The 24,244-nt window shown below is 32.3% G+C and overlaps 1 protein-coding gene across 10 annotated transcripts in view; it reads right to left on the bottom strand.

Annotated features, from left to right (window-relative positions):
- Positions 1-1,376: 1,376 nt before the first annotated feature.
- Positions 1,377-24,244, bottom strand: part of TRIQK (triple QxxK/R motif containing) — a 114,950-nt gene continuing 92,082 nt past the window's right edge. For all 10 annotated transcript variants that reach the window (XM_062188259.1, XM_062188261.1, XM_062188266.1 and 7 more), the window contains 2 exons: positions 10,103-10,188; positions 1,377-4,381 (listed from right to left, as the gene is read on the bottom strand). In XM_062188259.1, the coding sequence (XP_062044243.1) occupies positions 4,268-4,381; positions 10,103-10,188 (200 nt within the window). In that variant the 3' untranslated portion in view covers positions 1,377-4,267. The remainder of the gene's footprint in view (positions 4,382-10,102; positions 10,189-24,244) is intronic.

Raw genomic sequence — 24,244 nt, 5'->3', positions numbered from 1 at the left:
AAAAAGCCATACTAAGATACATGCCCATGAAAAAAGAACTTTACACATGCTATAGCCTTTATAGTCACCATTTACTTGATTGGTCCAAATATTTATAGTTCATTGTTATGACTGCCAAAACTGGCAACCACAGGATTGTTGTCTCAATTAGGACAGTAAACAGATTGTCTCTTTTTTTAATGAAAAAATCTAAAATGTAATACTTCACAGTTTAACATGTTTATTCATCTAAACGAGCTAAAAAATAATGGTGCGACATCTGTTCGAGAAGCATTGGTACCTCAAATTTTGGCTGCCTCCCCACCAATTTGGTTGTTGTTTTAAAAAATGGAGAATAGGAGGGAGTACTGTCATCAAAAAAATCTTCTGGCATGTAGAGTCTTATTTTTCTTGAAATAAGAATCTCATATCTGTTGCTAAGGATGAAAAAAAAAAAGTGTCTGACAAGGAGGCACTGTGCTGCATATGGCTGCAGTTCAATTCTTTTAAATGAACTAGTGACCCGCTATGGATATTTCCACACTGGCCCAGTTCTTCACATGACTCTCCCAGTTCCCTTTATCCTTACCTGTATGGCTAACCCCTGAACAACATGGTAAGACTGTTTCTATGAGCATTAAATTCATTTGCTACTTTTTTTTTTTTTTCACTGTGGGTTGCACTAATGCTAGATGTGGTATCAAGTGGAACAAAATCTAGCAAACAACCAAACCAGACTACATTGGAATAATTCTAACAAAAGAAGGCAGTGCTGCTAAGGGAGAGGTAAGTGTAACAAAATCTAATTGTTGTTAAAGGGAGAATATAAAAATATCTTAGGTACTCTCTGGTGCAACAACATTATGGTATGGATGAAATACATCAAAATTGAATGAATTTTATCTGTAATTTTTTTTGAAGCTTGTCTATAGCTCAGTTTGTTTTACTGAATTATCATTGACTATATAATTTTAGAACTTGGACAGTATAGTGCTTAATATTTGCACAAACATTATAATGGAAACTTAATTTTATTTTCAGGTGGAGTGAATTCAAACTTTGAGTATGGTTTTTAATAAATACTAGGATAAAATAACATATTTTTTTCCTAGAAAAGAGCACTACTATGCTTAATGCAGTTTTCTTGATCTTAAAGAGAATAAGGATGAACATGTCAGGCCCAAGACAATCAATGTCCATACATGCTAAAGGCTATGAGTTGATCAATACTGTGAATTTAATTTTTTATTCATTTCACTCAAAGAATTTTTGATCATCTACTACACAAGAAGAATTGTGTCAGACTCTGAGAGGACAAAAAGACATGAACTTACATTTTAATATGCATTTATTAATTTATTAACAGATTACTACACAACTAGAATTATAGAAATGAATAAGCACAGACACTCATGATATTCAATCACTAGTTATGTGACAATATTTGTTCTCTATTTAAGAAAAAAATAAAAGGATAGAAAATCATGAAGTTTTTGCCATCTTAAAAGAACAACCCTATAACTGCAGTAAAGTGGGATTTTTGTTAAAAATACAATTTGTAGATGAGGTTATATTTTATAATATTTCCTCTCAAATAAATTTGTATGTTTTTTACCCTGGTCTAAGCTTGTATGCAAAATAAGAACTGTGAACTCCCTCACAGTGCTCCATAGACTATACTTTAAGTCTGCTGCACTCATGAAAATTTACTCTGCAGAATATGTTAACAAACACATTCTAACACCCTAAAAAGTCATTATTATTTTTTCGTTTCTGTTTTCTGAATTACCTTGGACAGTGAATTACTGGGGGTGGTATGGGTATGGATATCCATGTGTAAAATTTGTGTCTGATGCCAGTCTCAGATTTACGCCAAATACCACTCACTCACTATTCAGCAGTGTGGTCCCCCAAAACAGCCAAAAGATATCACCTTTCTGTCTTCAAAGATTCAAACCAGACTTTCAATCTGGAATTTCTTTACAGAGGATTGGCTGCTTCCCAGTTAATGTGAATTCATAAAATTTGCATTTCACAAAAACAGTGTTATATAAACATAGATTGTCTCACTTTACCTGTTATTTACTGAAATCAAAAAGTATAGCATTTGGGATTGATAGTTCTCTCGGGCCATCATAAATCAACACATCATACAAAAGGACTATCGATAGACTCAAGATATCAATAAAATAAGGCAATGAAACTTGCCTACAATTAGATTATATTTAGACTAATATTTAGTATTATCAGAAATAGCATCCTTTTTTTCCCAAAAGAAAAACTCAATAATAGAGCAGAATAGTAAAATATTTTCAGTGTGATGAATTTTGAAACATTTCCAATTGCATAATCATCTATTTTAAATACAGTAAACTGTTCTTTATACCTGGAAGGTTATCTAATACTTGTAAGAAATGATTACATTTTGTTTCATTTTAATTACTCCTGAAAACAAGAAATAATCTTTATTTTATATGACTGTTTTTAACACCATATGGGAGGGGAAATAACTAAATGAAAATTACTCACATAAATGTGATGGGAGTGGGGGAAAGAAGTCTTTCTTGACATGTGGCATGTCACTCAGGAAAGTAAAAGGCCCATCATATCCAAAATGCCAGCTTGGATATTCCCTTGCCTCCCACTTCACGAACAGACATACCACATGGCATTAAATGCTGCAACCTTTCCTAAAAATGCCACTTGGATTGGTCCACAGTGGTGAGTATATAAGAACTCTTGGTCTGTCTCTTGAGTTTGTGAGCTCAAGGGGAAGAATTCAGTAAATAACACTGTTAAATCTTGCCCTCAGATGTTTGGCATAAATAATTTGTGAGGAAATTGGAAGCTTTGGCTGTTTTCAGACATTACTCTAGTTGAAAAAATTCTACAGAACATAACACTACATAGTCATATTCACTTTTTTGCAAAAGTACCAAAGAACTTTTTATTTTCCTTTCAGAAACTGTGCTTATAACTATCTTCCTAAAGGTTTTATCAAAGCTTTCTCCTCTTGGCCATATGTAAGCAAGCCTAGTAGTTCATTCTTCATAAATACAAAATATATTCTATAAAATATTTTATGCCCATATTTCAAATTATTCATTTTCTATGCATTTTTATAGACGGTAGTACCTAAGAACACATGTGTTGCTACATATTTTCTAATTTTCTAATCTTTACATGTCCATTTGCCTTAAAATTTGATTACAAGTGAAAACATCGAAAATACTGGTTATTATGCACAAACAAATGCAAATAACATTGAAAACAATTATATAAACAGAAATCTATGTGTGAGAGTAAAATGAGGCATATATTCTATTTATTTTTCATGAAGAGTTTTAATTTATTAATTTTCAAGATACAAAATGTAATTTTGTAAAATAACTTTGTATTATTCAGATTCAGGAGATAACCCATGAAAATGATTCTGGTATGTAGGATTTCTTTTACTGCTGTGTAAAAAAGATGGCACAATTCAATGACAGACTGTTACATATCTTCCTAATAAAGGGGCAAACTGATACTGCAAGCTGCCAGACAGCATAATTAAAACAGAATTCCAAGTTTATATTAATAGAGTAATAAGTTAATTAAAATCAAGATCCAATGAACTTTCTACTTAGACTAGTTCAGATAGCCCAAGAGGAAAGGAACTATATTTTAGAGACATATGTGACTCTTTGAGCTTCTGTCACCCAGGTGCCATTTCTGATTGAACACATGTGTATTGAACAGTTGGCGAAAAAGGAAAAAGATTACTATAGATGTATGTGCAGATAGTCTCTCTAATGATATAAAATATGTCTGAAAAAAACGAAGAGTTTCTTTGTAAAATAAAAATTTCCCATGACTTTTTGTTCTCATTTAGGCTCTGAATGTGATTTGAGTATGTTTCTATAAATGAAGCTATATACTTTTACTTATGAAACACTCAGATATAGAACAAAAAATAATTTAGTAATCTACAAGTGATGGAGTTATACAATAAACTTGTTAAACCTTAAAAAAATTAGGATCTGTTTTCCATTTTATCTAAATGTACCATGGATACCTATCAAAGCAGAAAGATTTATAAAAGTTCTTGGTGGCATATATTATATTACATTGCTAGGTAAGGTTCTTTTCTTGATATCCTAGGCAATTATTTAAAAGGATATTTCTGCAAAATGAAAATATCAGCAGAAAGAATTCAAAATGTTACAGTGTCAGTACTCCAGAAAGTATTGGTCCCAAAGGTGCTTTTATAATATTATTTCCATTTCAGGCATTGATTACTGTTCAGCTAATCCTCATCTGGGTCCAGATCAGAGTCAACATCCGAAGACAGTCTGAGATAAAAGAAAGCATAGAAAGCCAGTAGCAGGGCCAATATAGCTGCAAGTACAAGGCCAACTTCCTGGGGAGACAAAAAAAAGGAGATTTGATATTGATGAAAAAGACTGGTTAATGCTATCAGTTTCATCAGATAAAATAATCATATTATTCCACTATTTAGAATGCATGATATGCACATATTACTCACTTTTTAAAAAACATTTTTACCATTAAGAAATTTGTTTTGTCCTTGACAATACCCATTGCAATGGCAAATATGTGGATGGGTGAGTTATTTCTATTATTAATTCTAGTTAACTTAGGTTTTTCTTTTCTTGTTAGTAAAATTAAAATTTATCACTTTAATATCATTTCATTGTTTAGATATCAAAATGTTGAATGCAAACAATGATGTTGGTGCCTTAAGTTTTTCTCTTATTTGAGTGTGTTTAACTGTATTTGTCGTTTCAATACATTGGGCTTTAGTAATAGCATTTAGACACAGATTTTTAAAAATATTATTCCTTTACTATTGTGAAGAAATAGTATTATAACCAACTTCTACATTGTTTTTATATACAAACATTAAATTTCACTTTTTTGAAATTATAATTTTTAAATTCTAAATTCTATAGTTACTGCTATGGATGATCAAAACTGAGTATTCTTAGCTCATGAAACATGATAAAATACAATGACTTGCATTATGAACAATGGCCCTTAATTCTTAATTTTGAAATTTGATATGGATTTATTCATCAACTATATTGAAATAATGTCAAAAATTTACCACATATTCCATGACAAAATCTTATTATCTCACAAAAGTGTGTGTGTATATATATATATATGTATATACTCATGCTTGTGTGTCTGCGTATATTGTCTAGAAACACTCTCATTGGTGATATATCATCTGGTCAAAAAGAAAATGAAAGAAACACAGTACTTGTTCAGTATCCTAAAGTGCCTAATATTCCCTTGTAGCTTCCACTTGTGTATCACACTCCTTACCTAGTAATGTTTTATGGAGAAGCAATTTGTTTCCATTTACATGCATAAATGTTACATCTCATATGAATGTAAAATCAGTAATCCAAAATATACCATCTAATAAACTTTAAAATATTAAAATGAATTTGGACTATAATCAACATAGAATTTTTACCTATATGTCAAAATTACAAATTGATATTATAAACAGAGTTTTATCTGCATAATTATATTTACTTAGATGTCCAAACTATGAAAAAATACTAAAAAAACCGTGGGGTTGAAAAACTCAGTGTCAACAATTTTTGTAAGATTTGATATTTTAAATCTAATATATCAATATAATGTCAAATGAGAGTAAATTTTTTTTTGTTACAGTTGGAACACTTTGGCATCTCAAAAGGGCATGGAGGCATCAGACAGGTTTCATTTATTTTCTTAAATCCACAGCTGTGTTCCCAGACCCATCTGGTTATACAGCTACTAATTTTAAGAGGATGTAATAAACAAGTGACACACAACTGCAAACTCCATCTGTTCCATATAGTGGACAACAAAACTGTCCAACAGCAGACACCATTCACCCAAGCTTAATGCAAGAGTAAAGTTTTTACTCTTGATTGGAGGCCATCTTATTGATAATTAACTCTAATTGCTGTTTTCAACTCCTTGTCCTTAAAACAACTCTATAGAGTCTTCTCGGTATATTTTTCGAATATCCAGAGGCATGAAAAAAGAATTTTAAGTGTAAGAAGCAGAGAATATTCATAATATACAACTCAGATACATACTAATTCCATTAGATTTCTTCAATACATGATATAGGGGTATGTTAAAATGTTTGGGTGGGAAGTTATAACAAACAGTTGTCTTTGAAATGCCCCTATGTTGTGAGAAGACAAGCATCAAGCAGGCTGAATGTTTGGAGGGTTCAAACAACGTTAGAATTTGAAAGTCATGCTTTCAGCATGCTGGCGACACTAATCAGAAGTTTTAGACCTGCAGACATTTATGATTCCTTCTGCCCCTTGGCCATTTTTACCTTTAAATCAGAAAACAATAACTGAGCAAATAACATTTCAAGTTGCTTGCCCCAAGGGGTTTTTGGCAACATGAGATTGACACTGAACATGTTTTAATGTAATACAACTAAATTTGTATATTGATCCTTTTATTATGTTTATGCTTTTCACATAAACCTTTAAATCAAATTAATTAAAAATATAGACAATTTCCTTCTAAATGTGAGGAAACACAGCTATTTGCATTCCAAAAAATTATTGATGCTGTATTTATTAATAATCCCCTAATTAAGCAGTAACCAAATAGTAAACTTAATTGTGTAAATATTTTTGGGTGGCTCTCATTGCATTAATGGCTATAAATTATGACATTTTATGTGCATTTTTAATGCACAAGAAATGACAATAACTTACCTATGGAGATTAACTCTAATCTTTAACATAATTTATTCATATGTTATGCTAAAATTATTACTTTTTCTCCCCAAAATATTTCCTATTACTAAACATATATATTACTAAAGATATATATTTATATTATATATGTTTGTATGTATATGTGTGTGTTTATGTGTATATATATATATAAATGTATATATGCTTAGTAAGCACTAGAATCCTACAAGAATAAAGGGCCTACTGTGCAATTCTTTTCTATTTCAAGCCCATGACTTTTCAATCTGTGGGGTACATTTGACATAATAATAATATCTGGAAATATTTTCTTGTGTAGATTCTAACAAGATGATCATGTCATGTCACATTCATCATTCTTTAGACAGAATCTGTACTATTATAGTATTTATAACAATTTCTAAATACATATTTATATGTACTTATATATTTATTTATACAAAGAAGAAATGTGGCTAATTCTAATAAATATACCCTCAATCAGTTAATAATTAATGAATAAATTCTATATGGTAAGGCCCATGATATTTCACTGTATTGTTTATACTGACAACCTGATCAGGTGAATAATATAATTTCCATTTTACAAAGATGGCAGCCTAGATTTATACCGTTGATGGCAACAGTGAGGAGCAGAAGAGATATGATACTGGGCCTTTTCATCTTTTGTTCAATTTTGTCGTCATTGCTATTACTTTTCTATTCCAACAATTATTAATATTTTTGTAGATTTAAATTGTTAGAAGAGTATAATTATGATTTGTTAAAAATAATATGTAGTAAAAAGATAAAATATTATAATATTCTGATCATTCTATATCAACTAGCTAAGAGTCAAACATATTTGATGTTCATTAGTCCTTAGTTGCTTCTATGACATTATCAATATGGATAAAATCACTCACTGGGGAAATTAAAAAGCATTAAATGGCAATTGCTGAAGGAAACTTTATTATTTAAAATCCTATGCCAAAATGACAAGGCAATCAAAGTTTGACAGGGCAAACTAATTAGTATGCCAGATTTGAAATGGAAAACATTGCCATGGTTCTGATTCTAAAAAGTTTTCTATCATCTTAATGGGCCCTTCATATAAATTTTCTAGCAAAGTAAACAGAATTTAAGGTTAAGATCCTGTTTCCCATAGGTTTACAAATCAAGACAATATACTAGCTTATTAAAATGAGATATGTTCTAATGTTAGAAACTCTCCTATATAAGTTGCAAATGAAATCTAAGAAAAATTTTCTAATAAAATGATAAACATATTTGACATTGTTTTAAAAAAGGCAACTGGAGGACATCATAATGAGTAAAATAAGCTGGACACAGAACAAATACAGTATGTCCTACTTTATATATGGGAGTTAGAAATTTAAAAAAAAAAGAAAAAAGAAATAAAAAAGAAAAAATACCTGTAGATCTTAGTACTGCTGTAAATAGTTTTATAAATCTTTGTCTTGTACTTTTGTCAAATCCATGGTTAAGAATCTTACAGATTACAGTTTTAATGATCTGTGACTACTTTAAAATTTACTGTATATGAGTGAAATGGCCATATTCAATCCAATTACTGTTTACAGTCTCACGTATATTCCCAATTAACTGGGTCTTTTTGCTTTTTTCTTTACTAAACTTTTTATTTGGTGAAGCAGTAAGTCTTTGACTGTAATGTAAATTTAAAACATGTTATTTCAAAAATAGGAAAAAGAAAGAAAAAAAGAAGGAAGGAAGGGAGGGAGCGAGGGAGTGAGGGAGAAGGAAAAGAAAAATTAAGGGAAGGAAGAAAAAGAAAGGAAGCAAGTAAGGTAGGGAGGGAGTAAATATTATATGCTTAGAATTGTATCTATGAACTATATTGAGTCTATTAAAAACTAAAAAAAAATTTAAAACTAAAAATTTCAAAAAAGGAAAAAGGCATTAGATAATTGCACGATTAAGATAGACTTTATCTCATATTGAGAACAAACTTATTTCTTCAAATTAAAACAATATCAAAAATTATAAGAGCAAATATTAAAAGGGACATGTATAAAAAGATGAGATATAAATAAATGAATAGCTCCAAAATTTCTCAAATCGTAATATATAACTGCTCATTGCATTATGTCACAGGTGGATTTTGTTACCCTAGTATCTTTCTAAAAAAACAAACAAAAAATCACTAACCCAATTGTGAAAGATAAAAATAAGGGATGCACTGCCTTGGAAGACAATGAACAATACTCACAATATAAGAGACAATCATTGAATGACTTCATGTAAAACTTGAAAACTAAGCAATGCTTATAGAAAAGTCATATTATCTAAATATTGTTAAAGGATGAGTGAAATTTCATATGAAATTATATGAGACAAACAATTAATATTTATTGTTCAAACCTTCTTTTCATTAAAAACTGACACATAGCGCTGACGAGATTGTGTTATGAAAACATACCACATCACAACAGCAATGCTTGATCAAAATCAGCAATCAGGAATGAAAAGAAGGCAATGTTTCATGATCATAATAGCAAATTCTGGAAGACAACCAAATATATCATCTGGCAGTTCAACAGCTGTTACAGCTTGGTAGTAATACCTTGGCATTTGCTATAAGCTATAACTTAGAAAAATTGATTTTTCATCTGCCAGATAAAAACTAAAATCTCCTTTTAACATTTTAATGTTTAAATAAAATATATGTACTGGCCATTTTTATTTTACACATTTGGTAATAGGACTGCCAAATTAATTTTTCTATTAATAGCTGAATTCAGCTCTAAATACTTGGCAATAAATTGACATAAGTAATAATGTAAATGTAATTTTGTTGAACTCATTGTACTGGCACATTGAATTAATGTCTGCTAACATCATTCTCAGTTGCATTTATCCCTGGTAAGCAGATAAAACACAGGTTTTGTAAAACAAGTTTGAGAACATCATTAGAATTTCATCAGAGAGTACTGACAACAGCAACAAGATACACAATAAAACTGTATGTGTTAGTGATCTAAATATATATACTAACAATTTTATTTTAAATAACCATAAAATGAATTTTTTAAAAGTGAGGTTTTTTTTTAACTAAGGCCACTGCATCATTGAATTGTTTGAACAAAACAAGAGAAAAAATAAATTGAAACGTTAAGTATAACTGGTTCTCTTAAGTGACACTGTATTTTATTTTAAGATCCATTAAAATCTCAGGATAGGAAGGATGTGTTCCATTAAGTAAAATCTTAATAAAAAAAAATCTTCAATTCGAACACTCTGTTTAGGTTTTAACATGTCATAAAACACATAGAACTCAACATTTATGCTACCCAGTTATAGTAAATGAAATGGCATGCACATATCCAAATTTAAAGTGTCAAATAGAGGTCTACCTTTATGCCTATTGCTGTTTTCCTTGCTTCTGCTTTTAATTTGGTTGCTCGTAAAATAGGTTTGGTTTTTTTATAATCCTGTTTACCTAGAAAGAAATAGTTTCAGACAATGAGTTATGCTTATATATAATTCAAATTTAACAGTTGTCTGAAATGTCAAAGAATGTTTAAATAGAGTAAAACAGGGACACAGAGTTGCAAAGTAGTTCCCAGTAGTGATAACTATAAACTTGTCACCTAAAGGTCAACATTTCCTCCTCTCTTATTTTTTCAGGAAGAAGATTCTGACATTCTTGATTTGATGTGCAATGAAAATCAGAAAAGATAAAATCTGAGAGTAAGTTGAATGTAAAAATAGTAAACCTTTTAGAAGCATTTGGAAAGAAATGTGTAAATAACTGAGTATATGTAAAATCTCATTAACAAATAAAGTTAACTTTGTATTCCTAATTGAATAGTGATAACTTAGTATAAATATATTTTATTAAGGAATACATTAAGTATTCAAATAATTAATTTGAGGAATATTCCTTAATTTCCTAAAAAAAGAGATGAAAAAAGAACTTTATACATAATTTTTTAGTCCCTTGAATTCATTATAAAATATGGATTTAATTTTTATTTCCTCTTAACAGAAGACAGATTAAATGTAGCTAGATTTAAAAATGCATCTAAGGTTCAATCATATCCACCTCCATTAGCAGCCAAGGATGAACAAAACAGAGAGTTTCACAAAATTTCCTTTTTGGTATACCATCTAGTGACCCTACCAATAAGTAACAAAAGAGTTACCACTCTGGGGAGAAACAGATTTAACAACAAGAACATTGATAAGAATAATGAATATTTCTAACCAAACTCTTAAGTAATAAATGAGTCAAATGAGTCTCAAACAATAAAATGATATGTTATTCTTAGTAGGAGTTAACATATGACTATGTAATCTCTCTAGCTATTTTATAGTCTCCTTATTTTGCTTTTCTATTTTATCTTATTTCCCTTTCCTCACCATGACCAGTTTATTTGCACAATTTATCTATACATTTCCTTTATCTTAATAATACAATTTCTAACTTTAATTTCCACATTTTCTTCACATTGAGATGAATCTGAAAACAATTGATATAATATAGCATAAAATTGAAAGCACAATAAGTGTATTTCTCAATGTATGTTAATGATTCAAAGGTAACAAAAATTTCTAATACATTTAGATTAGAGTTGGCAGAGAGAAGTGAGTCAAAGGGATGGGAGTGATGAAGAAATTCTGTATTTGTATTCATTAAATAAATTAAAGTGTTTGGCTAAAGACATATACATATATATTTTTCTTAAGATTTTATTTATTTATTTGAAAGTCAGAGTTGAGAAAGAGGGAGAGAAGGAAAAAGGGAGAGAAGGAAAGGGGGAGAGGGGGAGAGGGGGAGAGGGGGAGAGGGAGAGAGGGGGAGAGGGAGAGAGGGAGAGAGGGAGAGAGGGAGAGAGGGAGAGAGGGAGAGAGGGAGAGAGGGAGATCTTCATGCCCTGGTTCACTCCCAAATGGCTGTAGTGGCTGGAGCTGGGTCTCCCCTGGAGAGACTGCAGCTTAACCTGCTGTGCCACAGTGTGTTGGCCTCTATATTATGTATATTTTTAAAAAGATCATATGCTCTTAACTCTCATTGTAGGGCAGTCACTCTGAATCACTCTGAATCTATAAACATGCAGAAGCTTAATAAATATTACTGGATGATGGGGTTCAATGATTCAGAAATGAGTCATTTGTAAAAATATGTATCAAATGATCTAAATTTAGATCATACAGTGAACAAAATACAGAAAACATATTACTCTGAATCATTTTAAATTAGCAACATTTAATTTTGCTGAAAAAAATCTTGACAGGTGTTCACACCAATTTCACATCTCAACAGTCAATTTATTCATGTCATTGCTCCTGCTGAGATATAAACAGTTCAGTGCAATGAAAATGGTGACACATCAAATGCCTACACTCACAATTATAAAGCAAGTTTCTACTGCGAGTTTCAAAAGAAATTTGTAGATTACAAATGTGAAGCCAAAAACTATTTTTTTTTCTGTATATATTCTATTGTAATCTCTGGGTACACTGTGAAAAAGAGAAACAAAAGAAAAAGGATTATCCTATCCTACACACTTCTCATAGAAGTATGCAATATTTTAGATAGCATGTATGTCACAAAATAGAGTCATGTACACTCAAAGACTCTGCTTAAAGTAAGAATTCATCACTATTTCAAGTAAAGTACTCTGTTTCAAGTCAACTTTCTTAGAGAATAATACTTTCATATTTTAATGAAGTTGATGTGAACATTTGCAATTATATTTTAATAAGTACATGGAGTTAAATATTGTACACCTGGTACTCCTCCAGTGTGTCTGCCATTAACTTTGCAATCTTTTTGCTATGACATCTAAAATTATCTAAAATTACAACATGGGACTTTGATCTATCAAGGGCAAAATGTACAGGGCAATATGTTAAATTCTTTATATTGAAACTAGATTATTTCATTGTGTTCAAAGTTTTCAACATTTGGATTTTTATGTCTTCAAGAAAGATACCCATGCCTACATGACTGTAAAAAAAAAATATGAAATACAGAAGTCTCTGCCTTCTGAACACTTATATCTAGAAAAAACACACCTAGATAATCTAGATTTTGACTGTTTCTTGACCACAATTAAGTCTGATTTTAGTTACTGCATCAATAATGCAATAAACAAACTATTTAACAGTTGCTCATTAAATTTTATGTGGATAATAAAATTTGATAATTCAAGCCTATGGAGCAAATCTGGAAACTCAATGTCAGCATTTATGTGTACTTCTTTTCTATTTAACTATGCAATCACCTTTACTGGCGTTAATTCATTTTATATTTGTGTGTGGATTTATGTTATTGCCTAGTCCACATTTATTTCAACCTAAAGTACTTCTTTTTGTATTTCTTTTAGAGCAACAACATATTTATGAGTCTTGTTTTTCCAAAAAATGTCTTCATTTCTCCTTTTTCAATAGGATAGTTGTGCATGATATAAAATTCAGGCTTGACAGCCTTTTGGTATGAGCATGTTATAAATAAAGTCCCAATGTTTTCAATATTCACTTCCCATCTTAGGCATTCAGTAGTTTAACTATGATAACACCAGGTGTGAAAACCCCTACATTTACTCAGTATTTATTGAGTTATATTGGATTGAGTTTCTTGGCTATATAAAGTAATAATTTTCATCAACTTGTGGAAATTTCTGGCCACTATTGTTTTAAATATTTTTTATTCCCCTTTCTCCTCCTCCTCTCCTGGAACTCTCATCATTTATATGTAGTCATGCTTAATAGTGCCTTATAGGATTATGTGTCTCTGTTAATTTTGTGTCATTCTTTCTTTTTCATCATCCTGACTAGGCAATTTCAACTGATTCTGCTTATGTCCCTTGAATCTTTCACTTGCCAGCTGAAATTAGATGTAGGTCCCATTTAAAAATGTTTACATCAGTTATTGTATTTTTCAACTCCAGGATTTGTATTTTACATAAAAGTAGAGTTGTTCCTCCATTTCCACAGGTTTCACACTGGTGGGTTTAACCAACTGTGAACTGAAAATATTCAGAAAAATAATTGTACATGTAATGAAGATATATAGACTCTTTCATTGTTCTCTAAATAATATAACAACCATTTACATAGCATATATTTTTTATTAGGTTTTGTAAATAATCTGGAGAAGATTTAAGGTATACAGGTGGATGTTCACAGGTGATATGTAAATAATACATCATTTTATTTAAGGGACCTTAACATCTGTAGATTTTGGTATTCATAGAGTCCTGAAACCACTTTTAATGAAGAGTTAAAGATGACTGCATATATAAATTTACAGATTACTGCTATTCTCTTATTTGGTAAGATAACATTCGCACTCTTTAATTCTTTAGACATGATTTAGTTTAGTTTTTGAAAATTTAAAAATATATTTTGCTGAAAGGAAGAGAGAGAGACAGAGCACCAAAGAGAGATAGAGAGTGAGCCCCCAACATGGTTCACACCCCAAATGACCACAGGACTAGAACTAGGCTAGGCCAAAGCCCAGAACAAAGAGCTTAATCCAGGACTCTCAGCAGTGGCCCAATACTTGAAGCAATATGTTGTATCTCCCAGAGTGCACATAGCCAGGAAACTGGAATTGGAAGGGAAGCCAGGAGTTGAACCAGGCATTCTGATATGGGACACAGAAATCCCAGCCCTACAACAAATGCCCATCCTGATTATATTTTAAATGGCTGAGTCAAGGTCTTTGTCCAATAAGTCCATTGTTTGAGCATCCCCGGGGAGACTTTCAATTGCTTTTTCTGTGTATGAGTCATAATGTACAGCTTCTTTGTGTATTTCATGATTTATCACCAAAAATTTGATATATTTAGTAATATAATGCAGCAATTCTCTAAATCAGACTGCCCTTAGGGCTTGCTGTCCCTGTTTTTTTCTTCTTCTTTGGTTGTTGATAGTGTAGTTTTATCTAGTGACTTGTCTGTTCACATTCTGTAAAATATATATGCTTCATTTATGTGCAGCTTTTGAAAACTTTGCTTAGTCAACATAGTGGTCACCTAATGATTGGATAGAGGCTTCTTTAAGTGCTTTGAACTAGTAAATCTTCCCAAATGGCTGAGGGGTTTTGTGCATGTGTGTGTGTGTGTGTGTTCATTTTGGAGTGCAACCCCATGGATTAACAGGAGTTTTTACAGTCATGCCTTATTTTATTTCTGCTTAAGAACCTGAGAGCTGGCAAGAAGTGAAAGATTACAGATTATTCATGTCCTAACTGGACATGGCATGTCCCTGCAGATGCACATGCCCTTCTAAATTCCCAGGAATCTGCATCAGAGTCTTCTAAAGACTCTATGGGCATCTCATTGCCCAATTATTGCTTTTAAGTTTCTTGGTAAGCCTCATGCATAGCCCAAATTAGAAAGGCTGCCTCAGACAGCTGTGGTGTTACACACTTATCACCAATTTTTTTTTTTTTTTTTGGTCAAATGACAAGGGAGAAGACAAGTTCTCCAAAAAATGGGTTTTCAGTGAGCTGCCAGTTAAGCCAAAGACTGACAATTTCTTGAGGATGGGCGTTTTCTTCAGGTAACCCCAAACCTAATTTTGCTTTCTTCGGTGGTTGCCAGGCTTATGTTTTTCACAGCTACTGGAGTTGTAAGGCTGTGAAGGAAGATGAGGATAAGACAAGTTAAAATACCACACGCAACGCTATTCTTACTGAGATTTAGGTGTTTTCTGAAAACAAAAACCATTTTTTGGACTATAGTAAAACTTTAATTTCCAGATTTCTGAAAAGGTTGACTTTGACAATTTGTGGCAGAGTTCTTATTGCCTTTATATAGGAGAACTTCACAGTCCTAACAATTCATTCAAGAAGTACTTCTTCTCCATCCTTTTAATATATTATATTACAGTGGATTTTTGGACATAGTCTATATTTGGATAATTTTCTAAAATTTCAACATAAAATATGTCATTTAGTTATTGTGTGCAGACCATGTGCATGCACTGAAACTGCTGATTCTTTTTTTCAAGGTCAACCATTTTAATATTTGTTTCACTTTCTCTCCTTTCATTCTATTTCCTGATTTACTTTCCAAGACTATTTTGCAATAGTGCAACATTTTCAGTATTTTATTTTGATTATATATTGTGATGATGACTACACCTCTTAGACTACTGATTTTATGGCTGTCCTAGAGACATAAAAGTACATTAATTTTTTTTAACTTTTATTTAATAAATATAAATTTCAAAAGTACAACTTTTTTTAAAGCTTTTATTTAATGAATATAAATTTCCAAAGTACAGCTTATGGATTACAATGGCTTCCCCAACCCATAACTTCTCTCCCACCCGCAACCCTCCCCTTTCCCGCTCCCTCTCCCCTTCCATTCCCATCAAGATTCATTTTCAATTCTCTTTATATACAGAAGATCAGTTTAGTATATATAAAGTAAAGATTTCAACAGTTTGCCCTCACATAGCAACTAAAAGTGAAAAATACTGTTGGAGTACTAGTTATAGCATTAAATCACAGTGCACAGCACATTAATGACAGAGATCCTACATGATATTTTTTTAAAAAAATTGATTAATTTTCTATGTAATTTCAAATTTAACACCAGTTTTTTTTTTCATTTTCAAATATCTTTATATACAGGAGATCAGTTCAGTATATACTAAGTAAAGATTTCATCAGTTTGCACCCACACAGAAACACAAAGTGTAAAATACTGTTTCAGTACTAGTTATAGCATTACTTCACATTGGACAGCACATTAAGGACAGATCCCACATGAGACGTAAGTACACAGTGACTCTTGATGTTGATTTAACACTCTTGTTTATGGTGTCAGTAATCTCCCTAGGCTCTAGTCATGAGTTGCCAAGGCTATGGAAGCCTTTAGGGTTTGCCGACTTTGAACTTATTCTGACAGGGTCATAATCAAAGTGGAAGTTCTCTCCTCCCTTCAGAGAAAGGTACCTCCTACTTTGATGGCCCCATTCTTTCCACTGGGATCTCACTCGCTGAGATCTTTCATTTAGGTCTTCTTCTTTTTTTTTTTTTTTTTTTTCCCAGAGTGTCTTGGCTTTCCATGCTTACAATACTCTCATAGGCTCTTCAGCCAGATCCGAATGCCTTAAGGGCTGATTCTGAGGCCAGAGTGCTATTTAGGACATCTGCCATTCTATGAGTCTGCTGTGTCTCCCAAAAGTACAACTTTTAGATGATAATGGCTTTTTCCCCCCAGAGCCTCCCTCCCACTTGCAACCATCCCATCTGCTGCTCCCTCTCCCATCCCATTCACATCAAAATTCATTTGCAATTATCTTTATATAAAGAAGATCAATTTGGTATATACTAAGTAAAGATTTCAACAGTTTGCACCCACATAGAAACACAAAGTATAAAGCACTGTTTGAGTATTAGTTATACCATTAATTCACATAGCACAACATATTAAGGACAGAGATCCTACATGGGGAGTAAGTGCACAGTGACTCCTGTTGTTGATTTAACAATTGACACTCTTATTTATGGTGTCAGTAATCACCCGAGGCTCTTGTCATGAGCTGCCAAGGCTATGGAAGCCTCTTGAGTTCACCAACTCTGATCTTATTTAGACAAGGTCATAGTCAAAGTGGAAGTTCTCTCCTCCCTTCAGAGAAAGGTACCTCCTTCTTTGATGGCCCATTCTTTCCACTGGGATCTCACTTACAGAGATCTTTCATTTAGGTCATTTTTTTTGCCAGAGTGTACATTTAATTTTCAAAGACTAATTCAAACCATTTATTAATTTCCTATTTTAAATCATTTTCAAAAATTTAATGCATTTTAAAATTTTAATAATCCGGTACATTCACACATTAATATAATAGAAATATGCAGTACACTGCTTTGTAGTGATAGTTTTGCTAATTGTTGATATCTTTTGCCTTTGCTGGGCTTGTATTTGAATTTTTTGACATGTCATTAGTTAGGGGATTTTTATCTAGAGAGTGAGCTTTTAATAATTCAAGCCTTCAAATGTCTGCATACAAAGAATTATACCAGAGAATATACTATTGTAGCACAAATGTGTTTTGCTTAATTAAGTGCCAGGAAAAACATTAGTGCCCCTCCTTGATGGGTGTTGTTATTATATTCTAATAGTTTTGCAATAAAATGTGAAGGGTACATGCATAGTTAGGAGGGTTATTATACTTTGACTCCTGAAATTTTATATTCATAATAAAAAGTACAAGCTTTCCTTGTACAGACTTGTGATTCAGTTTTGGAGTTAATTTTCCTAATACTCTTCTCTAACATTTTGCGACCAAATGAATTAAAGAGTACCCTAAAATGATTAGACATATACCTTATTAAAATATAATTATCATTTTAACTATTTATTTGAATCAATAATTTTTCTTAATAGTTTAAAACCAAAACAAATTACAGAAATAAATGTAATGCTCAGTTTGATAAAAAATATGTGAACAAAACAGACAAATTCCTGTTATTCTGAACTTTGTCAAAACACAGATAATAAACAAACAGAAACTGGCCAATTATCAGATAACCTAAGGCATTAAAAGAAAAGTACAGCAAGAAAGGGCAGACAATAAAGTGGAGAGACATATTGTTTCAGATGGGATAGTCAGGAAAGTCTTCCTTAACAAGCTATCACTAGAGTAGATACTAAAATTAAGTTAGAAAGGAAGGCATGTGGCTATCTTATGGGAGAAATTCTAAATCAAAGTGTGAAGATTCAGAAAATACTAACTCCTAGAAAGCAAGATAGCTTAACTGACCAAGTGGTTAAAAAAATCAATTTATTAATGGCAGACTCACTGGTTTAGAAGAGACTGTATGTTCATTTTGCAATTTTTTTTTTAATTTAATGAATATAAATTCCCAAGGTACAGCTCATGGGTTACAATGGCTTCCCCCTCCCAAAACTTCCCTCCCACCCACAACCCTCCCCTTTCCCGCTCCCTCTCCCCTTCCAATCACATCATGATTCATTTTCAATTCTCTTTATATACAAAAGATCAGTTTAGTATAAATTGGGTAACGATTTCAACAGTTTGCCCCCATATAGCAACACAAAGTGAGAAAAAAAAATACTGTTGGAGTACTGGTTATAGCATTAAATAAGAGTGTACAGCACATTAAAGACAGAGATCCTACATAATATTTTTTTTAAAAAAATTAATTAATTTTCTATGTCATTTCCAATTTAACACCAGGTTTTTTTTTTTCATTTCCAAATATCTTTATATACAGAAGATCGATTCAGTATATAATTAGTAAAGATCTCATCAGTTTGTACCCATGCAGAAACACAAAGTGTAAAAATACTGTTTCAGTACTAGTTATAGCATCACTGCACATTAGACAACACATTAAGGACAGATCCCACATGAGACGTAAGTACACAGTGACTCCTGTTGCTGGCTTAACAATTTGACACTCCTGTTCATGGCGTCAGGAATCTCCCTAGGCTCTAGTCATGAGTTGCCAGGGCTATGGAAGCCTTTAGGGTTCGCTGACTTTGATCTTATTCCGATAGGGTCACAGTCAAAGTGGAAGTTCTCTCCTCCCTTCAGAGAAAGGTACCTCCTTCTTTGATGGCCCCATTCTTTCCACTGGGATCTCACTCACAGAGATCTTTCATTTAGGTCTTCTTCTTTTTTTTCTTTTCCATGGTATCTTGGCTTTCCATGCCTACAATACTCTCATGGGCTCTTCAGCCAGACCCGAATGCCTTAAGGGCTGATTCTGAGGCCAGAGTGTTGTTTAGGACATCTGCCATTCTATGAGTCTGCTGTGTATCCCACTTCCCATGCTGGATCTTTCTCTCCCTTTTTGATTCTATCAGTTAGTAGTGGATGAGCTCAAAAGATAACTTTGCAAATAGACAGTATATCCAACTTGCTTCCTTGACATGTGATGCAAAAGCCACCATGATAGTAAAGGTAAAGCAGAAATGTCACTGCCCTCCTTATCAAAATAACAAATCAAAGGCAATGCTGCACATTCCTAGAGAAGTTTCAAAGATCGGCTGTATCATCAGAACCTTTAAATTTGTAGTCACATTGATTATTTTCACAGACTTATTAATTACCTTGCTGTAGCTAGATAGTTATGGAAATTGACTAGGTACTACTGAAAATTAAAAACTATGATAGAATTTTCTTACTATAGAAGAATAGTAAATTCCTTGGTCACACTTAGCTAATTTACCTAGTCATTGCATTTTTTTGTTAATTTTTAAGTGATTGTCTATTAGATAGTGAGAGAGAGAGAGAGAGTTGGGGATAGAGAGAGAGATCGTGTCTGCTGATTCTATTCCCGAGTGCACATGATGGCTGGGGTGAGGCACAGGGCCAAAGCTGGGAGCCAGGAATGCAGTCCAGATTTTCCATGTGGGTGTCAGGAATCCAGTTACCTGAGTCATCACCACTCCCTCCAGCATTAGCAGGAAGCTGAGGTCAGCAGTTGAGGCCAGGCAGTCTGATGTGTCTGATATGGAACACAGGTATCTTAACAGCCTAAACAGCCATCTCAACCAATGCATTTTTTCTAAGTTCTGGTCACAATTACTAAAAGAGGTTGCCTGTCCTTACTGAAAAACACAGTAATATACACACAGACCAATTTAGAAAGTAGATCAACTCTACACTTCAGTGCTGCAATCCAATTTCCAAAAATTTTAACTGCTTCATTACCCAACAATATATCAGAATGACAATGATATGCCGTAAGTATTGGGGAAGACAAACAAAGTGCCTGAGATGCCTTCATTCTGTTGTATGTATAACAGAACTATGCATGTTCTGAAGAAAGGACTTCTCACCTATGTCTGTTTCATGGCGATCTACTGATTCAGAGCATGTCATGATTGCCTGCCATAAGTAATGATAAATTTGTCATATTCTGCTCTGTTTACCATTAAGGGACACAGATACAACTTCTTTAAAAAGTGGCATTGTTTGACAATGTAATACATCATATCCATGATCCAACATTCTTCTATTAGGGATATAATGTAAAGAAACTCTTGTACATGGAAACAGGTGTAAAGACATGTCTAAAATATTCATGGTAGCATTGTCCATAATAGTATTCATAGATTTAAACAAAGAAATGAAAATAATCAAACTGCCCAAAACCAGGAAGATAGGAAAATATCAGTATACCCAAATTATGTAATGCTCCACAGCATAGAAAATGAATGACTTATACCAACATAAGTCAAAAAGAATGAAACTCTAAAGCATGATGTTCAATAGAAGCAAATCATATATCAATACACAACATTGTTTCATATATATAAACAAAGAAAAGTAAACAATGTAAGCCTTCACACATACCTAGGGAGTATATAACATAGAAAATCAGTAAAACATCAATATTATAATTATCTTTAAGAGACATGGATGGTGTTATAACTGGAAAGCATCACATAGGCACTTCGAAAGTGCTGCTATTTGTTCAATTATAAACCTGGATGTTGAATACATTATTCTTCATGTTATTACTGTTTTTTTTAAATTCTACAACATACATTCTATATATTTAGGGGACCTTAAAAGCTACTAGTATTGAATATGACATGGAAGACTAAAAGATTTTCCACTGGATTACTATGCAAACTTACATTATGTCCTAGAGCTTATAGCATGGCAAAGTCAAGGGAACCTGAGCATTTTAGCTTATTAATATGTAGAAACAAACCTTTATCAGGTCCCAATAAAAAAGAAATGACAATATTTACAATTTGGAGCCTTGCCTTTATCAAGTAACAATGGCTAAGAAACAATAGCACCCAGATTGCAACTAAATTCTGATGGAGATTGACTAACTTGTCATGAGATTCAAGGACCACAGTACCTGATCTACCAATCATGAATTGGGGATTATTTAGTTCAATAAATTGTAAAATTGGGTGTAATGCTTTAACATTTTAAATATAAATAAATAGAAATACACACACACACATATATATATATATTTGCAGATGGTTCTTTAAATATTCTGACATCAGTTTGAAGTGGACTGCTCTGTTATTACACTCATTATTGGAAATGTCCCTAATGGGCAATGAGAAAGAGCACATTCTCCCAGGGGTAACGTTTTTAAATACAATATTTTCTCACAGTTTACCTGGAAAAGAGGTAATCTAAGAATAAACACAATATTAGTTCTCATGAGTTGGAAGTTGAGCTACACACCTAGTCAGTTTGGATTTTTAACACCTATAGAGAAACAGGGTAGAGAGGAAATCACAGTGGGTACTCTCTATTGGTTATTGAGAATAAAATGGTTATTTAATACATAGTGGATGCCAAAGGAATATGGGATGATGCAAAGAAACTCCTGGGGTAACACAACTATAACCAATCACACAATTCAATGAAATTTCATGTAATTTTCTACCTAGGATAATCAAAGGCCTACAGTTTTCAAAAATGGAGAATCTGGTTATTCCCTAAAGGCAAAGATATACTGAGTTATGATGCTTGCTAAGGATAATAACATCTAGAATGGATACTGTAATAGAGGGGTCACAAACTACAACTGCTACAACCAGCTATAGAACTGAGAATGGTAGCTTGGACCTAAATTTTCTTTGCTTGCTTCTAGAATGTGATACTCATTCAATCTATATAACCAGTTTCCCTGTAAAATCTTCACAAAATTTTTTTAAGAATTTCTTTTTCTTTTAGGCTAGATTACAAAAAGACTAAATGCCACTTAAAATCTTGGATTTCTATAATTGCAGATCAGCCTTGGTTGGGACATTCATCTCAGTAGTAGCTAAAGATGTTTCACACTTCTTTAGATAATATCCAGGTTAATATTGAAAGTAACAGAAATCTTACTGGGAATAACATATAAAAATAACATGAAATACACATGTACAAGAGAGAGGACGATAAATAGAAATACCGAGACTGATTGACTCCAGGAGATAAGGGAAAAACAGGATTTTTGCTGAGATTCACATAAACTGGAGTCTTGACTCTGAAACAGTGTTCTGTCCATAAGTATTCATTTCTTGTTTTTCTCAGGATTCATAGCCTATTCATCCCTGGCTTACTTAAAATAAAACTAAGACCAAAGTGGAATATACACCTTTCTTGAGAATCATTTTAATCATGCCATAAAAATTATCAAGCTTCTTCAAATTACAGGAGACTAAGTTTTATTTACTAATATGTGAAATAAAAACCAAGGTACTGCCTCTGCTTGCTGCTGTTAAATGTAGCTTAAAAAGACTATTTGAACATTCAATTTGAAATCAACTGAATTTCCTGTTTCAAGTCTTAAAAAGGAATTATGACTGTCAACTAAAAGCAAAAATATACTTCTAAGGTAAATATCAATGCTTTGGATTATGCCTAAACATGCAAAGCCAATATGGTAGAAACATATTCATAATTTATTTATATCTATATATAATTTGCAGATATCTGCAGTAACTGCTTTTAAACAAATTACTTTAAAAAGTCTCTTTAAGTTATAATTTGTAAACAGTAGGTATTATTTGTGTTCAAGTTAATTTGCTTATATATTCTATGTGATTAAAACATATTTTAGAGGGCTGGTGCTGTGGCATAGTGGGTGAAGCCTCCGCCTGAGGTTCTGATATCCCATGTGGGTGCTGGTTTGAGTCCTGGCTGCTCCACTTCTGACCCAGATCTCTGCTGTGGCCTGGGAAGGCAGTGGAAGATGGCCTGAGTCCTTGGGCCCTTGTACCCACGTGGGAGACCTGGAGGAAATTCCAGGCTCCTGGCTTCGTACTGGCCCAGCTCTGGCAGTTGTGGACACTTGGGGAGTGGGCCAATGGATGGAAGACTTCTCTCTCTCTCTCTCTCTCTCTCTCTCTCTATCTATCTCTCTGCTTCTGTCCTTCAAATAAATAATAATAATATAAACAAAACAAAATATCCCATATTTTAGTATCATTATATTCCTAGAATTGTACTTAGGAACTACATTGAATCTATTCTCTTTGTATTAGTATCTAGTTAATATAAAAATTGATGAGAATTTTCTTGCAGTAATTATCATGCATTTGCTGTTACCCTGAGAATCTAGTGTATTAATAAATTTGTTTAAATTTTAAGAAATGAAAAAAAATTTAAGCATGAACACTGTTCCCTTCATGAGCCATATAATTAAGTGTGTATAAAACATATCTACCAAAACATATTAATGTTTTAGATACAAAAATATATATAATAAAAATCATATTTAGTATCTTGATGTTATCATTTAGCATTCCTCATATAATGTTAATTTAGAATAATATACAGTAATTTATATGCCTTATTTAATTCAATACAAAATTCTCTTTATCACAAGAATTATTTTACATTTCAAACAATAGTTTGATATGACATGGTTTTACACAGAGTTTCCTAGTTTAACAAAAGAACAGATTTCCTAACTGCTTGTAGCTCTTCTCTGTTCAATTCTTACCCTTGCCCAAAAATAAGACTGAATCTTTGCCTTTGTGAATATTCTACTTATTGTTTAATAAAATGTTCATTTTTCAGGAGCTCATTGT

Source organism: Lepus europaeus, chromosome 4, assembly GCF_033115175.1.
Source record: "Lepus europaeus isolate LE1 chromosome 4, mLepTim1.pri, whole genome shotgun sequence".
NCBI classification, from domain to species: domain Eukaryota; kingdom Metazoa; phylum Chordata; class Mammalia; order Lagomorpha; family Leporidae; genus Lepus; species Lepus europaeus.
Note: the sequence above shows the minus strand (reverse complement) of the source record. Positions and strands in the feature narration are given on the sequence as shown.